The 20258-nt window shown below is 43.2% G+C and overlaps 1 protein-coding gene across 1 annotated transcript; it reads right to left on the reverse strand.

The window, feature by feature from the left end:
* Window positions 1–10044: 10044 nt before the first annotated feature.
* Window positions 10045–17896, reverse strand: LOC100773844 (NUT family member 2). The gene is made up of 7 exons (XM_027434000.1): window positions 17839–17896; window positions 14725–15433; window positions 13627–13755; window positions 12475–12632; window positions 11738–12033; window positions 11337–11453; window positions 10045–10899 (listed from the first exon to the last, which is right to left on the reverse strand). Exons 1-7 carry the CDS (start codon window positions 17894–17896, stop codon window positions 10045–10047), a joined length of 2322 nt encoding a protein of 773 aa, XP_027289801.1.
* Between the last annotated feature and the right edge of the window lie 2362 nt (window positions 17897–20258).

A 20258-nucleotide genomic window follows, 5' to 3' on the forward strand; every position in this document is an offset into this window, starting at 1 on the left:
CATATACTTTCATCAATTGTCAAACCACCTAAATGTTAAACTATTCACTAAATCAGGATTTGAGAGTTAAAAACCAGTACTTTCCAAACTTTAATGTTTTCCATCAAATGTTTTCAGTTTTGAGCTCTGGGGTTGCAGACCATTTATAAATGGAGGCAGAATACAGGTAGTTCCAGGCAAAAGGGAGCGTTCCAAGTATGAGCCTCGATCTATATATAGAAACGTCGCCTAAGGGAAAACGAAACCAAAATGAACAACAGCAACCATGCCTCCCCCCTAAAAAATAAAATAAACAATCAAAAACACCACCAACAACAAAGTGGCCATGGTGCTATGGTGAGTAGGTTTAGTATTATAATGCCTACATTGATATGTGGGGTTGGCATGATGTAAAAATTCCAAGTTCAGTCCTAGCCTGCACTAAAGAGAACCCTAATCTTGCTTTAAAAATAAAAAGGAAAGGTGGAACAGTGTTACACAGGTTGGTGGTATTTATACATATATAACGCCATTATTCTGAGGGGAAGGGAGGAAATGTCTAGGGATGGCCAATTTAAGCATGGCCTGGGATCTGTAGAGCGATTTTCCTTGATAAGAATGGTTTGGTGGCTAAGTAGGCACTGTGTTGGCAAAAGACTATAATCGCATCACTGGGAAATAGGAACACGCAAAGGGAAAAAATCTCCCAATATTTGAATACAAATCTCATCTGGGCTAGACAGGGAAACCTTGCCTCAGGAAAAAAAAGGCTGCAAATCCTGTGCTGAAGCATGGTGATGCAAGAATATTAACACACCACTGATTGGTGGAGACACAAGAGCATGAGAGTACAAGTATTGCGAGACTCAGCCTCACTCCGGGTGTATATATAAAGCGGCTGAGGAGTCATAGAAGTCTCTCTTGAGGTAGCAGGATGAGAGGGTGCATGAGGGTGTGTTCGAATGTTCCTGTGATTCCAGGGCTGAGAATTGAAAGCCTGAGGGTACAAAAATTGTGAGTTTTAGCTTTTGTTGACTTGTATGCAGTCCTGTCTGGAAAATAATTAATTACCAGAGAAAGTGGTCACAGTGAGGTGGTGGGCATCTGTGTTATGGCCAGATCTTTAAAGGCTACTCTGAGGTGTAGAGAGCTAACCAGGGTACCCGGCTCACAACGTTTAGTGTCGCTTATCTGGGCAATGTAGAGAAACACATTTTTTTTTCTTCATAGAAAAAGAAAACTTCGAGAGCCTGGCACAGTGGCGTGGCTGGCAGTACATTCGGGATCACAATCTCTTGAGCTTGGTTTTGGGACCTGGACATGAGCGGGCATGAGATTCCCCAGTTTGAGTGTCTCAAAAGCGAGGGAGGGCAAAGGGAGGAAGGAAAGGATAAGGAAGGGTGAGAGAGGGAGCATGACAGAGGAATGAAGGAGAGAGTGGGAGAAAGGAAGAGTGAGAGAAAAGAAACTAAAAATCTGGCATGTTGTCTGGCATTTTGGCAACAGTTGCTTGTGCCATCAGAAATGGGTGAAGGATGGGAAGGGTAAGAGAGACTAAAAAGGGGGAGAAGAAAGCTGGATGGAGGCAGAAGGGATGGGCCCGAAGGTGACACATCCTAAGGAGGATAGTCAGTTTGAGCCCAGCTGGAGATATGTAGAGACACACTGTCCCTAACCCTCCATCAAAAAAAAAAAAAAGAAAAAGAAAAAAAAGAAACCGAGCTTAGTGACATGCCATGCAGAATGGTGGCCTAGACTTTAATCTGTACTGAGGGATTGAGATAGTCAGGGAGAAGAACTCAAGTTTGCTACTTTCTGGGGTGTCTAAAAAAACACAATTTAATATATTTCTTTGTCTTTAGTAAACTGGCCTCATGAGATGGATGGACTACACAGTAGCTCCTTGGTGGAGACCTGAGTCGACAAATACTGTGAGATTGGAAGACATGTGAGGGGGGGACGGGGCAGGGGTTTAGAGATGGGAGTAGGTGTGACAGGGTGGGGTGTGGTTAGGGTGGGGATGGTGTTGCGGTAGGTGTGGCCTTTCAGAGTGGGGGTTGTTGTTGCTTTTTTTAGGACAAGGGGTTTCTAAATAGCCCCGGGAACTTGATTTATAGACCGGGCTGGCCCTAGAACTCAGAAATATGACTGACTGTACCTCCCAATTGCTGTGATTACAGGTATGTAACAACACACTAGACTGCCAGAATGTTTTAATAGAAATTCAAGGTAAACTTGGCATTGTGAGATGGCAGTCAGTGTATTGGCACAATTCAAGAATTTTTGCACTAGTAATTGGGATGAAAAGTTTGAGTTCAGGCTAAATAATAGAACTCTTGTTAATAATAAAAAAAGTGCTGTAGAGATGGTTCAGTGTTTGAGAGTGATTACTGTCTGCTCTTGCTAGAGGACCAACTTTCCATTCCCTCATCCACATGTTGGCTCACAAGTGTCTATAGCTCCAGTTCCCGGACATCTGATGCCCTCTTCTGCCTTCTTATGCATCAGGTACTCATTTGGTACACATATGTACATTCATGCAAAGCACACATACAAAGAAAATAAAAATAAATTTTGTAAAGTTTGGGCATGTTGGCACACTTCTTTAATCTTAGCACTCCAGAGGCAGAGGCAGGGGGAATTTCTTTTTTTGAGGCCCATTTACTCTGTAATTGTAGTTTCAGGGCAGTCAGTCCCCAGCTATTATACCAAGAAACCCTGTTCCAAGACCTCTGGCTTGAAACAAACAATAATTAATAATAGTAATAATAGAAATCAGGCAGAGTGGTTTGATAAGCAATGTGTTTTCAGAGGATTGTAGTCCCAGCCCTGGGCAATGGGGAAAGCAAGATTAGTTGAGGATGCCAACATTGAGTCAATTCTGGTGTATATATGAAAGTTCACCTCAAGAAAATAAATGGGGTATGTTAGCTAAATAAGCAAAATGGAGCCATAGGCATGTTAATCAAAGAGTCATTGCGGGATACAAGGGGACACAAATTGAGTGAGACAGAGCCCTCCACTGGGCTATACAGACTTTGACTAAACATGTGGTAGCAGTAGGAGGAGGATTGGGAGGAAATAGAACTCTGGTGGACAGAATGTTCTTATTGTCACTTTTCTGAGAAACTTTCTCAAAAAGGAAAAGCAGGGAGTGGGGAGTTTAATCAGGAAGCTGGCTTGGTTGTCTGCTGGTGAATGGTGATAACAGGTATCTAGGCCATGGCTGTATAATGACTTTGTCTCAGAAGAGGAAAAAGGAGGAGGAAGGGATGGAGGTAGAAAGGGAGGAGGCTGGGTGGTGAAGATGATAGTACATGGCTGCATATTTTACTCCTTGCCCTATGCAGGAGGTAGTGGGTGGATATCATTAAACAAGCACTTCTGGCTTGCAGAAGGAGATGCAGCGTGAATGAAATAAAAATAGTGTTTCGTATTATAGAATATTACTTTTAGTAAAATGTGGAATCTCATATAAAATGTCAAATTATAAAGAAAAAAATGTTTTTTCAATATTTAGAAAGTATGTTAACAGTGTGCTGGTTAAATTACAGGATAAGTAAAAGCATTACAATTTGCAATTAACAAGTATTTCAAACCTCATTGGTAATTTTTTTTCATTTCCCAGATTTCTTGCTTTTTGAGAGTGAAAAAATATATTTTTGATCTATTACATGGTATATCTATTCATGTTAAATATACTGTCAATCAATTGTGGATGGATTTCAGTTATTTTATTTGCCTTGAAAATAGAATACATTTTGGTTTATTAGCTTTTTCTCTGTTACCTTATGAGTAGAGAAGGTTTGCATAAAATATATGTTTTGAATAATTTTATAATTTAATATATACTCTTTGTAAATTTTCAATGTGACATAGAAAATAAACCCCATTATCTGTTGCAGTTTGCAGTTTAATATAACATATTAATAATCTTATACTGTTGATTGTTTCTAGTTATTCTTATTTTTTGTACATAAGATTTGTCTTCTAGTGAGATAGGAGTGGTAAATTCCAAAATTTACAAGATTTTTTTCTCCTTATGCCCTCCATAATTTTTATTTCACAAAAGTTATTACTTGGTAATTAATATTATTGTGTTTTTACATTGTGCAGGTTCAGGTTCACTTATGTGTGTTTACATGTGTAGACTAGAAGTACACCTGAAGTATGGTTCATTAGAAGCTGTCCACTTTGTGTTTATTTGTGCCTTTCACTGGGACCTCTGCCACACTAAGTAAACTAGACTCTCTGACCCTCACAGGGATTCTCCTTTCTCTGTCTCCCCTAGGCTGGGATAATTTGTATTCACCACCATCCACTGTGTTTGTTTTGTGGGTTTTGGGGATTAAACTTTACACACTGTACTGTCTACCCAGTATGACAGTAGAATTTCCTGAATGTTACAGAATCATTCTGATTTTGGGGATTCAATACTAAAATTGTTCTTTTGTCTTTGTGTGTTGGTTCATGGATTTCTCTATGCTGATCTAAACATATTGTGCTGTCTTTTATTTCCATTTTTATTTAAAATTTCACTCTCCTTAATTTTGTTTGCTTTGTACAAAGTCTTTTTGTAACTATAAAATTGGGGGTTACAGAGAATAAAATTACTGTTTTGTTCTGTGAGTAAAACTTGAAAAAATTTTACCTAATCAGATCAATCCCATTTCCTCCCATTTATATGAAGACTATGCTTTCAATGCTGTCTTAGTCTTCTATTGCTGTGTATTATATTGCCATGTTTATCTGTAAATTGTATAGTCTCCAGTCTTTATAGACACTTAGGCACACATACATGCATTAGAATTTGGGTTTTTTAAATTTCAGCATTTTTCTTTGTATTTTTGCCATTGTAAATAATAATTGTCTTATATTTTCATTAAATATTAGTTACTTCTCTCATTGCTCCAACTAAATGCCTGACAAGAAATAAATTAAGGAAGTAGAGATTTGATAATGTTCAGAAAGCTTTGGTCCTATCTGGCAGAGAAAGCATAGCAGCAGGATCGTGCACATCGTGGATAATCATATTGCATCAGCAACCAGGAAGTAGAGGTAAATGATAGTTTTCAGTGGACTTTGTATCCATTTATTTGCGTTGTTTTTTTTATTTTAGATTCTTCATTTTAAGCTTCGGCGTCTGTATGTGGTACATGCATATATGGGGGTATACTTAGTGTATGGGTGTATGAGACTGTGTATAAGCCAGTGGTAATACCTGCCTTTATCAATCTGAGCCTTCATTTTTCTTTTTAGATAGATTTCTCATAGAACAAGAAATCCACTTTTCCAACTATGCTTTCTGGACAGCAAGCTCTTACTATCTGCCCATCTCTGTCTGCCAATATAGAGATTACAAGTATGTACAGTCATTTCTTATATATTGTGTGGGTGGAATGGATTTGAACTCATATCCTCATGCTAGAACAGCAAGATTTTTTACCAACTGAACCATTTTCTCAGCCCCATGCTTTCTAATTTTTACATAATTTTGGGACCCCAAACCCCTAGAATGGTGCCATGTACATGAGGTTAGTTCTTCTATCCTCAGTTTCACTGGAAATGCCTTCACAGACATAGCTAGAGGTGTGTATGTGTCCTAGATAATTCCAAACAACAGTGAAACAGACAATGAAGACAAATGATTAAATCTTATTTTCCTCTCTGTATATGCCCTTGAGTGAAGGCGCCTTCAGATTCCAGAAGAGGGAATCAGCTCCCTTGGAATTGAGGTAGAGACCTCTGTGAGCAAACTGACATGGGACCTCAACTTTGATTCACTTTAAGAGCAGTACATACTTCTTCTGTGCTGGTTAAGTAAAATGCATGAAGCAGGAGTGATGGGTGGGTGACCTGTTTATTTTCTTCTGTTGTTGGGCATCAGTTCCTGTGTAATGTGGTTCAGGAGCCTATGAGGGTTTCCACCCGGACTGATAATCAGTAAGATTTGCCTAATGGGAGTGTGTGGCTTCAGAGTTAAGAGTCATCCAGTGCTGTCTAGCCAATTGTAAAGCATATGCATGTGTAATAGCTGTTTGCAGCCATTATCCCATATTTTATATGATTTATAACAGTCTATTGATTGTTTATTTGCACACATGTGAAAGCAAACAGATATCTTGGTCTTTGTAATGAGTTAACAGTTGGCATTTTGAGCCTGTCCATTAATAAACTGACAGGACTGTGTGTTCTGCTTCCCAGTTCACAAATTCTAGCCAACTTGTAAAGACTAATGTTCTATGTGTTTTAAAATGTCATGACAATGTCCCCTGAATCTAGTGGCAATGATTTTATTGACATTTATTAAAGTATTACCGAGTGTAAATTTTCATTTCCGGAGATCAATACCCTTGATTCTCCTTTGACTCCTACCCCTCCTCCTCTGTTAGCATTTAGGTATTTGTACTGGGCTGCTTTTGGAGTTTTGACAGGATACATGCTTAGCTGCAGCTACTAAGCACAACACCAGTGCATATTCACTCGGTTCCCTTTTAAAAGGGCCTTGCCCACCTTCAACCTCTCTATCTATCTATCTGTCTTTCTGTCTGTCTGTCTGTCTATCTATCTATCTATCTCTATCTCTATCTCTATCTATATCTCTATCTCTATCTCTCTTCCCTCTCTGCTGTTGCTCCTGTTTCCTGAGGCTAGTCTCCTTCCCCTCCCCATTTTATGATCCGTTTCCCCTAATAAAAAACACCTCCTCTTGCTGTTCTTGAACTCAGTCACATGGCATCTCTCTCTCTCTCTCTTTCTCTCTCTCTCTCTCTCTCTCTCTCTCTCAATCGCTGCTTTTAAAAAATTACAACAACCTCTTCCTCCTTCTTCTGTGAAGATTTGATTCCTATGAGTCATTGGAAGTGTTTGAACTGTGCTACAACAAATGCCAGTTTTGAAGGAATGCCACAACTCACAATACTGTGTAGAAAGCACAAGTAATTTCAGACATGGTTCTGGGCTTTTATTTGGTTAGAATGCTTTGTATCATGGGGTATAGTGGGAAGTTTCCACCCATGTGGCATCCACTATTGGGCCAGTGTGGAGGCAGAGCATGACAGTAGAGTGTGTTGTGAAAGACCAACACTGGTTACCCTATGCCAGGTTAGAACCAGAGCTAGTCATCAAGTACAGGGTCCCACCTGTCTCTGCTGCTTTAGATGTGGAGTTTCAAGTATGCACTACCATGGCTGGTATTTTCATATGGCTTCTGGGAATCCAGTTCACTGGGTGTAGATAAGCACTTCATAAACTCACCCATCCCTCAAGCCTGCATGGAAGTTATTAACATGAATGTGCAGATTTTCTAATATGCTCTTAATGAATATGGGATCTGTAGTTATGGCTTCTTTTCATGACTGGCAGCATTTTTAAATGACATCCTCTATCACCATTCAACTGTTATGAACTGATCATCTATTTTACTGATCATCTCAAAACCAACTTTTCATTCCAATCATTTAATATTTAAACTTTAAATTTATTGCTTATACTCCTATATACTTTGTTCTCTTTTTCTGGTTTATCTTGTTGTATTTTTCTGATTTCGTGACATGAACACCTTAGTTTGTTTTTCTTTCTAAGGCAGACATTAACCACCACTTACTTCCCACTGACCAATGATTTATCTGACTTTTATATTCATTCAGTTCTAATTTTAATTTTCCCGAGTTTATCTTTTTTTTTTTGGTTTTTCGAGACAGGGTTTCTCTGTGTAGCTTTGGAGCCTATCATGACACTCACTCTGGAGACCAGTCTGGCCTCGAACTCACAGAGATCCACCTGCCTCTGCCTCCTGAGTGATGGGATTAAAGGCATGTGCCACCAAAGCCTAGCCTGAGTTTATCTTTTAACTCATGTACTATTTAGAAGCATGCATTTAATTCCCTCCTCATCTTTGCAAATTATAAAAAGTCTTGGAATGTTCTTCCCATTTGTGACTATCCATACAATAGATTACACGTTGCATTTGCAGCAGACTGTGAATGCTTACTAATGCTGTCAGTTCTCTGAACACCACAGTAGCGACAGGTAATGTGTAGCTCTGCTTTGCACTTTTAGAGTAACCAGGAGAGAATGTCTGAAATCCATTGCGTCAGGTGTCAGAGGCCCATTTTCTGGATGCACCTAGAGAGACTGAAGTAGGAAATTTTTGATGCCAAGTGTACAGTGAATTCTGAGACAGCACTTGCGGATCCAAGAAAACTAGCATCAGCCCTTAGCCATAAAAGTAGAATGAATTGTAGGAGGCTGTTCCCTCATATTCTTATGCTGGTTAGTGTTTTGTCTAATTGATGCAAGCCAGGTTCTGGGAAGAGGAACCTCAGCTGAGAAGATTCCTCCATCAGACTGTCCTGTAGGAGATTCTGGGGATATTTTCTTGATTAATGATAGATGTGAGAGGGCCTGAACCCCTGTGGGCTGTGCCATCTCTGAAAAGTGGGTTGTAGGAAAGGAAGGCAGAGATAGCAATGAGGGACAAGCTAGTAAGCAACATTCTTCTCTAGCCCATGCTTTAACTCCAGCCTTCAGTTTCCTGTCTTGAGTTCCCTCTCTGAATTCCCTGCATGATTAAATGTAAGCTGAAAGATAGACCCTTTCCTCCCCAAGATGGTTTTGGTCATGGTGTTTATCACAGGAATGGAAAGGTAAGACACTTGACTCATGTGTTTTCTCCTTCTGTGGTTCTCCTTCAGCACATCATGAAGAACTGGCATACTGTGTCACAACAATGGACTATGAGGAGAAAGCAATGCATCATATCCCATTCCTCTTATTGCACTTACTAGGAATTTGATTCCTGTCCTCATGGGGGAGATTTCACTGTTGTTTAGTGACAAGGAAGCACTAGGACTAAGAATTCAAGGCCAACTATCATAACTCAGGAAGATTCTGTCTCAAAAAATAAGAGAATCTGGGGATTGAGGTTGGCAGTTGAATGCTTGACTAGCACATAGAGAGTTTTATGCTCAATCCTCAATAAAGAAAAAAATAACAGAGTCCACAAAAACGAGTCAAGCAACAGACTCTTCCTGTCATTGTCAGAGAGCATGGTGTTTGTAGATGTGTAAGATGATGGCTGGCTGAAAATTCCCCAGCCCACTACTGCCCCTTTTCTTTATATTCCAGGACTTTTCCTAGAACCACCCACACACTCAAGATGTCCCTGGCTTGCTGAGGACTGGATTAGTCTTGCCACCAATGTCTTTATGGGAGCAGAAAAATGATCCCTGAGTTACTGCACAAAAATTCAATTGCTAGACTAATTCTAGAAGCTGGGTAATGGTCCACAAGGCTGCAGGCTGTGAAGGTTTTTGAGGACACAGATAATAATTATGTGTTCCAAGTAGTCCCTGTAAGCAGTGAGGCTTTGTGAGAGGGCAAGGCCTATGATTCTGAGAGCTGTTGGTCTGCTGCATTCTCCCAGGGTGAGAGGGTAAGTCTAGAGAAAGTCCTGGGTCTGCACCTATGCACCCTAGAGTGCAGCATCTCCAGGTTTTCCCTCACTATCCCTGAACTCCATGTAGCAGTTCAGACATCAGTATGTAATTAGCAGCCTGAGGTGGATTGAAAGAAAACTTAGCCCAAAAGGAGGAGCACTCTTAGGACATATGGCCTTGTTGGAGGAAGTGTGTCACTGTGGAAGTGGGCTTTGAGTTCTCATATATACTCATGCCATGCCCAGTGAGACATTTCCCTTCCTTTTCCTTGTAGATCAAGATGTCAAACTCTCAGTTCCTTCTCAAACACCATGTCTGCCTGCATTCTGCCATGATGATAATGGTATAAACCTCTGAACTGTAGGCAAGCCAAATAATTGTTTTCCTTTATAAGAGTTGCTGTAGTCATGGTATATAGCAATAGAAATACAGCAATAGAAACCTTAAGAAATGTCCCTTACAACATTTTCAACAAAACTGTATTTATTCGCTGTATCTTACAAACATCTAAAGTGATAATAGCCTCCGATTCCTTGCCCCACCCCTCATCCCTGGCTTTATTGCCCAGTGCCTCTAGCCTTCTACTACTTAGCAACAGCTGGATCATCCCTGATTGAGAAGGAGCTCAGTGTGTTTTCTTTTTCATTTTTGGTATGGGGGTGCAGGGTGGAGGCAGAGTGAAACTCTGCCTGCTTTGACGGGACATCCCACAGGTGACACAGTGCCACTTCTTCCTCTTCCTCTTCCTTGTGCTTAGTGAGTCAAACTTCTGTGCCTGCAAAGAGTGAGTGAGCCCCAGGGCTGAGAGTGGCCCTTCAAATATCCCATGACCAAGCCCTGAGTTAGACCTCTTAGCCATAGGAGTCAAGCCTCCAATGAGAGCTGGCTTATTTGACTTGTCATTTGAAGATGGATCTGGACTGAGGTCCCTCATCCTTGGAGATAAGGGTTTGGGGATACTAGCAGAGTCAGAGAGACCTGTATAGGGGCACAAATAGCCAGACAGTTTCCATGGCACCAGACTATAGTGGGAACACAGGAGGAAGGACAAGCTGGGGATCTCCTCTTTGTCCTCAATGGTTCTGCCCAGTGCCTCCTGGAACTCCTCCATAGCAGAAACTCCTCTGAGGCTCATTGCACATCTGGACCCTGGGCTTTGGGGATGGGCTCCTCTGCCATAGGTAATAACAGTGGAACTGAGGTCTCCCAGTGAGGGTAAACACTGACTACTTTGGAAGACAGTAGGACTAGGCCCCCATATTTCTGCATTGGTAGCTCCAGGAAACTGATGATCTAAAGAAGGCACCAGTGAGGAACGTTTCTGTGCACTGGTCCCTCTTTGGGGACCATGGCCTTCTCTCTTTGCATCTTGACAGACAGTTGGAAATGAAGCATTGGAAAGTATCTGAGGGGCACCAGGTTTCAGAGTTGCCCTCTTACAGCCTTTCTTCTTCAAAGCCATGCAGTTCTCTTCTACCAGCTGCAGGAGGAAAGGGGTATATAAGATTCATTCCAGGCTGGAAGGCTCAGGGGGCAAAATATTTGGGTACAGGTAGCTAAGGGGATAGTCAGCTGTCTCTTTGTGTCAGAGACCGAGGGTCTGCTGGCTGACTTGCCTGGTTCCTTGTTGCTATGCACTTTCACCCCCTCCTCATGTCCATACCAGTATCCCTTTCTGGGTGAAGCCCCAGGCAGGATGCTTTAATTTCCTATAGGTCACATGGTTCTTATGAGTAGGATCCTCTCCTTTCCCTGTCCACATGGTGTCCTTCAGCACCCCACTCTATTTGGGGTCCTCCTTGCCCCACTCAGTTTGCCTAATGTCTCCCTGTATCCTGTCTGCCTGGTGTCTGCTTGCCTCTTGCCTACACATCACTTCTTTTTTGTTGTCCCTGGTGTTCACCATGCCCTAGCTACCTGCTCAACACTGAATTCTTCCTCATACTCCAGATCCTTCATTAGAGACAGTATGTCAATCTCTGGCTTGGAAGATAGGATTTCTGCCACAAATTGGGGGTGTATTATGTCCTCCACCTATAAACAGAAAGAGAAGAATTGAGATTGAGTACTGGGGGGTACAGGGAGTTCTATGTTGCTGCCAATTAATGATTACAACCAACGCGCGTGCGCACAAACACACACACACACACACACACTATATATATATATATATATATATATATATATATATATATATGGAGAGAGAGACAGACAGAGACATAGAGAGAGCCCTGAATTTAGGGAAGCAGGCTCAGTTACAAGGACTGGGATGCCAAACTCAGAATCTGGCCCACACCATGGCTCCAGGTGCAGCTCACTTGGTCAACGAAGTGTTTTTGGGAGCACAGCTCATCAATGTAACTCAGGACTCCTGCATCTGAGTAGAAGTCATCTTCTTCCTGCTCCGGCTCACTGTTCTCCTCTTGCTCTTTTTCTGTGGGGTTTCCTGTGTTTGACTGTGGAGGCCTCTCTAGCCAGTCCGTAATATCCATGTACTCCTGCATGGCTTCAGGTGGAATTTCCATGGTTGCCTCAGTCTTTTGTAATTGCCTGTGTCTAAATACTGGGAGGCAGGCAGGGTCAGTAATGGAACCAATCTTCATGGAGTTACACACTAAGAGATAGGAGAACATTATGATAGATAGATATTGTTTAGTTCCACCCTATCATGCTATGTAGACCATAGTTCAGAGAAACCACGATGGCCTAGGGCAAGCCGAACCTAAAGATCTGTGAGAGGGGACATTGCAAATTGTTGATATGTCTAGGACAGTCATGTGGGAGAGTATTTGGAGCCACCAATATTTCAGGTACGCTCCAAACTCAGTGGCCAGGTCCTGATCATAAGGTGTTTGTGTCCTTAGAGAGTAAGAACAGAGAGAATCAATGATGGTGGCCAGCTTAATGATTACCCAGTTCAAGACTAAGGGCTGCAAGGTCCCCCAGGCTACATAGAAAATGCCCTAACCTGAAGGAAGAAGCCTATGTTCAGGGCAAAAACACATTTTGACTGATTTCACCTCTGCATAGAGACCTAAAGATATGTGATCCCTACCTGGTTCCTCAAACACCTCAGGAGCTGGGAACCTTGGAGGATCTTGCCTTGTGGTTGTAAGAACTTGGCACTTGATACTTCTCGTCATCTCCAGCCTTGAATTCTCGAACTCCAGCCTTGAATTCTCCTTCTCTTCTGCATTCTCAAATTCTTTAAACCTAAGGATGAGGGAGGGCAGGACCCAACCAAGAGATTACTTAAGATTACATTGTGTTCAGGGTCTTGGGATTATCTGGTATAGTCCCATGAAGTTGCTGATCTTGGAACATAACCACAGCTCTGTGGGCACACTAAGTACCTTGGTATTTGTGGGAATCAAAAAAGTTTGAGGTGGCCCAAACAGGGTTTTCATGTGACTCTTACTTAAGGCCTATCTTGACCTTGCCTAGAGCCACACAGAAACCTACATGGCCACAGATATGACTGATGAAATACATCAGGGATCTTGAAAAAGATCCAGAGATGCTGAAGCTGAGGGTGGGAGAGCTGGAATAAACTGGGAGACAAGGGCCTGGGAGATGCCAGGAGAAAGTAGAAGGGAAACTGAGAGATGTGGCTGCTTCCTTCTGAGAGCTGTTTGTTGGCTTGTGTGCATGACAGTATCACACTGATCAAAGACATGAAGACCAGAGACATGTCCTCAGATATGTAAGAGTCTTCCTTACTCTCTGCATGATTCTGTTCACAAACACTCCAGGTACTCCTATTGGGATGCAGTAGTCTCTACTGTCAAAAAGCAGTGGTTTGGTACCAGGTAGTTAACTTAAGACTTGTAGAGCATGTTTGCATTATACAATCCACAGTGCTGGAGGAGACACGACAGGGCTGGAATGGGTCAGTTTTTCAAATCTGACCTTCAAAAGAAAGGCATGGGATAGATTCATGGCCAATGAGGTCATAAATGATGGTACCATGGGGCAGGTAGCCCAGCACTCAAGGAAGTGAGAACAGGATTGTGGACCTCATGGATTACCACCAGGGGCCCAAGTATTGGGTAATCCTCCTCACAGTGTGTGGGTTACAAACTCACCAGACCAAGCTCCACCTGAGGAGTACCCCCAACATATACCCTCCTCCAGAATCCTGACTTAAAAGGCCCATCCATGTTAAACAGTTCTCCTCACACCCTGCTTCAAAGTTCCCCTGACTCACTTTTCAGCCATCTCAAAGAAGATCATCCGGTCATAGTTGCTTGTACACTGCCATTCCTGCAGACCCCTCCACAGGCCCTCCTCCACATTCATGGTGGGCTTCCTTTGGGCCAGGGACCGAAGCACTGGACTGTAATTCATTAGAACCACTCAACCAAAATAATCTTGAACCAGCAGACCCTGCCCAAGATGCATCTATAAACTTGAGTCAGAATAAAGTCAGCTTCTAGAAACTAATAACCATGCAGCAGACATCAACACAAAGATCTATGTCTATTTCCCAGCCTGCCATGTGAGTCTCCTTCTATCACTGTGCGTGGAAAAATGAATGAGACTTAGTTTCCCCACATGGAAGTTGGGGTGAAAAAATCAAAGTGAAAGTCATTATAAATGGGGCCTTGGTTTGTAACCAAGCTTATTTCATAATGTGGGGCTCTCAGGATGGGATAGTGCTCTTCTTGGAATGGAAAAGAAGCCTCCCCAATTTTTCTTTTAGTACTGTGAGACAGCCATGGAGACTGCATCAGAACTGGCTCTTCAAGGTCTTGTCTGGGTCTCCAGTGTCCAGGAGTGTGAGATAACAGTGCCTGTAGATTTAGTCGTCTAGTCTACCTGGTGATGTGACTGAGCTGATGGCAAAAAGAAAGAGAATTATCTGGATCCTAGGGTCAATGACTGGGGAAATTTTGCAAATTACTGCTGAGGATAAACATGGAGCAACAAGACCAAAAGTTTCCCCAGGGAAGGTCTGGAACCTTTCTGGCTTAAGGGAAATTCCTTAAACGGTGGGGTGAGGGACAAATGTACAGGTCTTTCTGGAGTCCAGCACTCTTCCCCATCCTGGTTGTGACATGCTGTGGTCCCTAAACACTAAGGTCAATGCTAGAAGCTAAAATGCTAAGGCAAAGAACTACCAAATGGAGTGAAAGGCATAAATCCAAACCCTAGATTTCTGGGACTCCAGGATCCCCCATGTGACACCTCTATTTCTCAGATTGTGACTCTGGAGTGGTTCTGTTACCTTCACCACCTTCCTTTTCCACCACACACTCATCATGTTGGAGCCCAGTAGGACATCCCAGGCGCAGGTGACACTCACATGAGGAAGCAGGAGAAAGCTGACACGTCTGGAGTCTGGGACAGGTGCCGCTGGACCAGAGTCTTGATATGCTGCCAGCGCCGGATATTCCCATAGACGCTGTCTGGTTTGGACAAGCAGTTTTCTGTGGAGTTGGTTTGAACGTTGGCTGGTCCACTCTCTACAACTGCTCCTTTTGGAGGTGGTGCTGAGTTCACTGGGGACTGGACAGGAACCAACTGGACAACTGGCTGTGTTGTGGGAGGGTGAGAACCCAGGACCCACAATACTTCTTGGTTCTGGAAGGCCGAAGCAATTTGAGCATTTATGAAGGTATTGGCCTCATGTGTTGTCATGAAGTCTGAAGCAGGGCACCCAATAACCCCACCTTGGGTCACAGGGACATTACAATTGAGGGACACCTGAGTGAGGAAAAGGTTGGCATTGGGCATGGGCTGTACAGGCCTGCCTGTTGTCCCAATTTGCACAATGTTCAGAGGTACAGCTGTACCTAGGGTCGTACTTCCATCTTCTGCCACCAAAGACATCCCAGGCAAGGCAGATAACACTAGTGGATTCCAGGGAGAGATGCCTCCAGTCAGGAGGGGCTCTTGGGGCTCCCAGAATAATTGAAGTGTTGGCTGGGGGGCAGGTGGGAGGACAGGCAGGGTAGCAAATGTAGACATGGCGGCATCGAGGTTGACAGTCATGTTCTGTCCCAATGAAGATGCTGGAAAGATAAAGAGAAACAGGAGGGCAGGTCTCTGGTCCTGGTAGTCAGTGGTAATTGGGGGAGGGTCATGGGGACGAGGAAATTGTTCTGGTTGCAGATGTCCCCTAGGGAATTCCATGCTGGGTTCATTTGACTGAGCATTGTTTCAGCAGAGATCTTCCTCTCCATTCTCCAACATTCCCTGATGCAGCTGTGGAGAGGAGCCCACAGCTTTTCCACCCCTGAGAGACTCTTTTGGGAATCCCTGGCAGAAAACTCATCAGCGTTCTAGCTCTCTCGCTAGAGATGGATCAGTGTGACTGTGTCTGGACCATTAACCAGTAATGATGATTGCGGGAGGCAAGGCACCATCATTGAGGGCGATTTTCCAGAAGGGCCTCTGTAAAGGTGGCAGGTTTTAAATATTTTGACCTCAATCGCTTCTGAGTGTTCCTTCCACATTCTCAAACCCCCTTCCCTTTCCAGTCCAGCACTGCAAACCAAAACCACCTCTGTGCTACCCTCCAAGCCAGAACTCAGGTATCCTGGAGGCAACCCCGTAGCATGTACTACCCATCCTGCTCCTCCCTCTCCTAATGCCTCCCACAGAGAACTGCAATGGGATAGATTCTGGCAGTTCCACACTGCCCAGATCCACATGGATCCACACTGTGGTTGGGAGATGTTTCACAGCACTTTCATGTAAGATACCTATGCAGTTCCCTGGTATCTTGTCCTTGCAAGCCCAGCAGTGGAGATTGGAGGGTCTGACAGGGGATTTCTGTGTATTATCACAGTCACTGTTATTGTCACAGTTGGCCATGAAATGAAAACCACATGTGGTCCTTTACTTGTGAGCTCCCACCAATATAAAGAATACTTTGGGGGTTGTGTATAGTCAATATAAATGAATGCTTTTGGGGTTGGGTATAGTCATGAGCCAGGTGCCAAGTGGGAATATGTTATTTGAAATTATTTCTGTTAAGTAGAGACATAGGAGGGCCCCCCTCACAGAGAGCCAAGTCCAAAAAGCTTGCACATGTCCTTGATCTGATTAACAGTAACACAGAACATGATCCAAGACAACTGCTTCTCTCTAAAGCCTCAGGAAAAGGATCCAACCACTTCAGAACACAACCAAACCAACAGCAGTCCAGGTCCCTTCCCTGAGTGAAAGTAGCATTGGGGAAGAGAGGCTTCCTGTCTATTACATGATGTTCTAAGAGAACTGCACACGTACTCCCAAGACAACACCTCTAAACTGATATTTTAAAAAGTAGTGCAACGATTCAGGCATTATGCTGGCCTGTACCTGTCACCAGCAGAATGATCTCAGGCAGTGCCCCGGTCAGCCCAGGTGCAAAAACCCCTTTAAAAGAAAGAATTCTGCCCACTTACTATCTCTTTCCAGCCCGCTCTTTCCTGCTGTCTTTCTGCTCTCTGATTCCTGATCTCTCTCTCTCTCTCTCTCTCTCTCTCTCTCTCTCTCTCTCTCTCTCTCTCTCTCTGTTCCCTTGGGGAACACAGGACTTTTCCTGTCTCCCTCTGCTCTTATGTCCTCTCTGAGTCTCTATGTCTGTGTCAATTTACCTCTTTTCTCCCACACGATTTTCTAATAAAACTTCTCATGCACCTCTGTCTGCCTAGTGTGTTTGTCCCTCTGCCACTATCACCCTCAACTGCCATGGAATCTGCCAAGGTTCTGCTCAAGCTTTACCAAAACAAGTAGGTCTAAAAGTTGAGAGCAATCACCCATTTCTTTATTAGTTGATGTTTCCTAACTGCTGTGCTTCTGAAGACATCAAATACCTGGTGATGGAGAAGCCTTGCTCCGTGGGAAGGCATGAGCGACTCTGGGCTGCCAGTTGGTAGAGTAACCTCCATTCCCAGAGATGACCAGACTGGGCTATTTCCTGCCTAGCCATTTTTCTGCATTGTCCTTCTAAGTTCTAGGGTAGCCCAGTTAAATTTCTGAGATCCATAGCACAAGTTCCAGCGGCTTGGAAATATGACCCAGAGCTGGCACAGTTAAATTTCTGAGATCCATAGCACAAGTTCCAGGGGCTTGGAAAAATTACCCAGAGCTCAACTGTTCCCCTGAACCTTCCCTGGGACACCAGAGTGATCCATTCCACCACATCTGAAAACTGTGCTTAGTAGACCTGCCTGCCACACAGGAAGAGCCAGTCTAGGGCCTGTCATTGTATCTTCTGATCAAGTGTGCTTGCTTTTGTCAACTTAGTTCCACCATGGGCTCTGTTCATCCTGCCATAAGCTTTGTTAGCTTCCAAGGTGAGATGTCCTTTCAGAAGTCCAGAGCTGTTTCCCACACACTCCCTTGGTCTAGTCACTCATTGCTAGTAACAGATTTAAACTGCCAGTGGCAGGAACTCAAGTACCACACTCTGATACTCCAGGCTTACCTTCTGAAGTTATTCCTACAGGTTTGGACAGTAACCATGCCTGTTTGCTAGGATCCATGGTGATCAATCTCAGAGGATTCACGCCAAGAGTCACCAATATGTGCCAGAGTCTCAAGAGAGCCAGCCACACTGTTGAAATTTTGAAAGTAAACTGCTTAAGAACATGGCATTGAGCATTCTACAGTGGGGGAGGGGCAGAGAGTTAAACAGTGCAGGGGACATTCCATGAGGGGTTGCGGCAGGTACATGAGAACCTTGGCGTCATTTTAAATGATGCATCCTTGTTGGAGGTGATTTCACATATGTGGTGTTTGCCTCTACGAACATTTTAATGGTTTCTGACAGTCACAGCACAATGGGGTCACCAGTGCCCTCTTCCTTCATTTCTTCTTTAGTAGAACTTGTTTTATTCCTCAATCCAGAGTCCCAAATCACTCCTAGAGACTGTAGGCTCATGAGTATTTTTACAATGTTTACACTTACTCAACCAATTATATATTCAGACAAATATAGAGGGTCTAAGCAACAGAGATAGACATATTTGTAATTATGATCTTGGGAGATCCTTGGATCATCCTGCAGTGTGCATATCATTCTTTATGAAGCAGTCCTTGTGTGTCCAGCCAGGGCAGTGCTGGTATATCTGTACCCTGCAGCATGATAGTCTCAGTCACCTTTTTGCTAGACTCCCCAGCCCATCAAGGCTTTGTTCTGCATAAGTAGCCCATGGGACTCAAATTGAAAATACTTCTCTTTGCATCGGTGGTATTGAGTCCTTTTATTGCAAACAGATATTTGACAATTAAAAATCTGTTCTCCAACACAAAATAATAATGTGAAACTTTATGTGACAAATTGCCCCTCCTGAGCTTCACAATGGGAACAGTGTTAAATTAGAGGGAGAGGATGAGAGAAAACATCCTTCTACTCCAAAACACAGAGGCTCAATTCCCCCATTTTCCAGGCATAGAAACCCATTACCTGTGTACATTTTGACAAAGCCAAGGTTCCATTTGCCATTGCCCAATACTGATTTTTATGTGTGCATGCACCTACCTCATTCCTAGCACCAATATGATCCTGGATTCACTAGCTGTAGGCTTCCATCTTGGTTTTTTTTATATGCCGGTGTCCTTTCAATCATGTTTCCTTGTTGCATCTCTGAATTAATAGAATTCACTCTAGGAATTGTTAATGTTAGGATGCTAAAGCAAAAGACATTCACAACACATAATATTTGCATTTGTATGACCATTGCACTGACTGGAGATGACATTACAATGCATGTTGGGTAAAAGACCCAAATGTTCTACACTGTGGTAAGCTGTTTGCATCTTGCATATTGGGAGTTTTTGACACCAATTGATAAGACACCAAGTGCAGGATTTCAGTAGCATGAAATGTTTGATATTCTATCATAAAAGAACTTTGCATTAGATGATTTTCCTCCATTATAGGATAGTGTCTGTTCTGAACATGAATAAGGTGGGTCAGGCTAGGTACAATGCTTCAATGTTTGGTAAATTAAGCATGCATTTGGCTTGTGATATTTTCTGATGATGATAAAGCATCGTAACTGAAGGTGCAGGTGCCTTTCAGTGTGGGGTCATGGTTGTAGCACCCCTTTAAAGAAAGGTGGTCTGGTTCCTAAGTTAACATTGTGTCTCATGTTGTGACAGGAAGGGTTGCTAGGAAATAGTTGAGGAGGGAGGTGGACTCAGAATCCAGAGAGCTGCCACAGAAGCTGTTGAGTGCATGCCCTACCTCCATGGTAGGAGACAGTAGTGTTCCTGATGTGGCAGGTGTTTGGGCCAGAAGAGAGGTTCAGAGGGACCCAGACTATCAAGTGTCAATTAAAGGTAGGATGACACCAATTTCATAAGAAACATATGTGAACTGACATTTATTAGCAGAGCTCTCCTTGTGAAAAAGATTTTAATATAGTGGATGTTGTAGGAAGGACCTAGAGGCAGAGTCAAGGTTAATCATGTCTCAGAGTGTCTCCTGGGTCTGATTTTTTTAAAATTTTGGCTACCAGTGTTCTTTATGGGAGCTTTCAGAAATTATGGGAGAGAACATGCTACTATTTTTGAATGGTGCAAAGGAAACATGCCATCTGAAGAACTAAACCTCTTTAACAGCTTAGGGTAAGGATGATAAATGCATTCGTGGAAGGTCTATAATAACTGCTTTTAAGGAGAGATGGGTGTCCAGGTTCTGTGAGGAGGCCAGGAGGGAGGTGGGCGGCACTCCACAAGCATTATTATCCTCTTCTGCAAAGTTCTATGCTTTTCCTGAGTACTCCTGTTGCACATACTATTGGAGTTCCAGCTCAAGCTCCTCCAGCCTCCCTCTGCTCCCTGCATATGCTCTCTATGAGACACAATTGCTCAGCACAGAACGAGCTCACTGGCACAAGC

This window comes from Cricetulus griseus, unplaced genomic scaffold, assembly GCF_003668045.3.
Source record: "Cricetulus griseus strain 17A/GY unplaced genomic scaffold, alternate assembly CriGri-PICRH-1.0 unplaced_scaffold_22, whole genome shotgun sequence".
NCBI classification, from domain to species: Eukaryota; Metazoa; Chordata; class Mammalia; order Rodentia; family Cricetidae; genus Cricetulus; species Cricetulus griseus.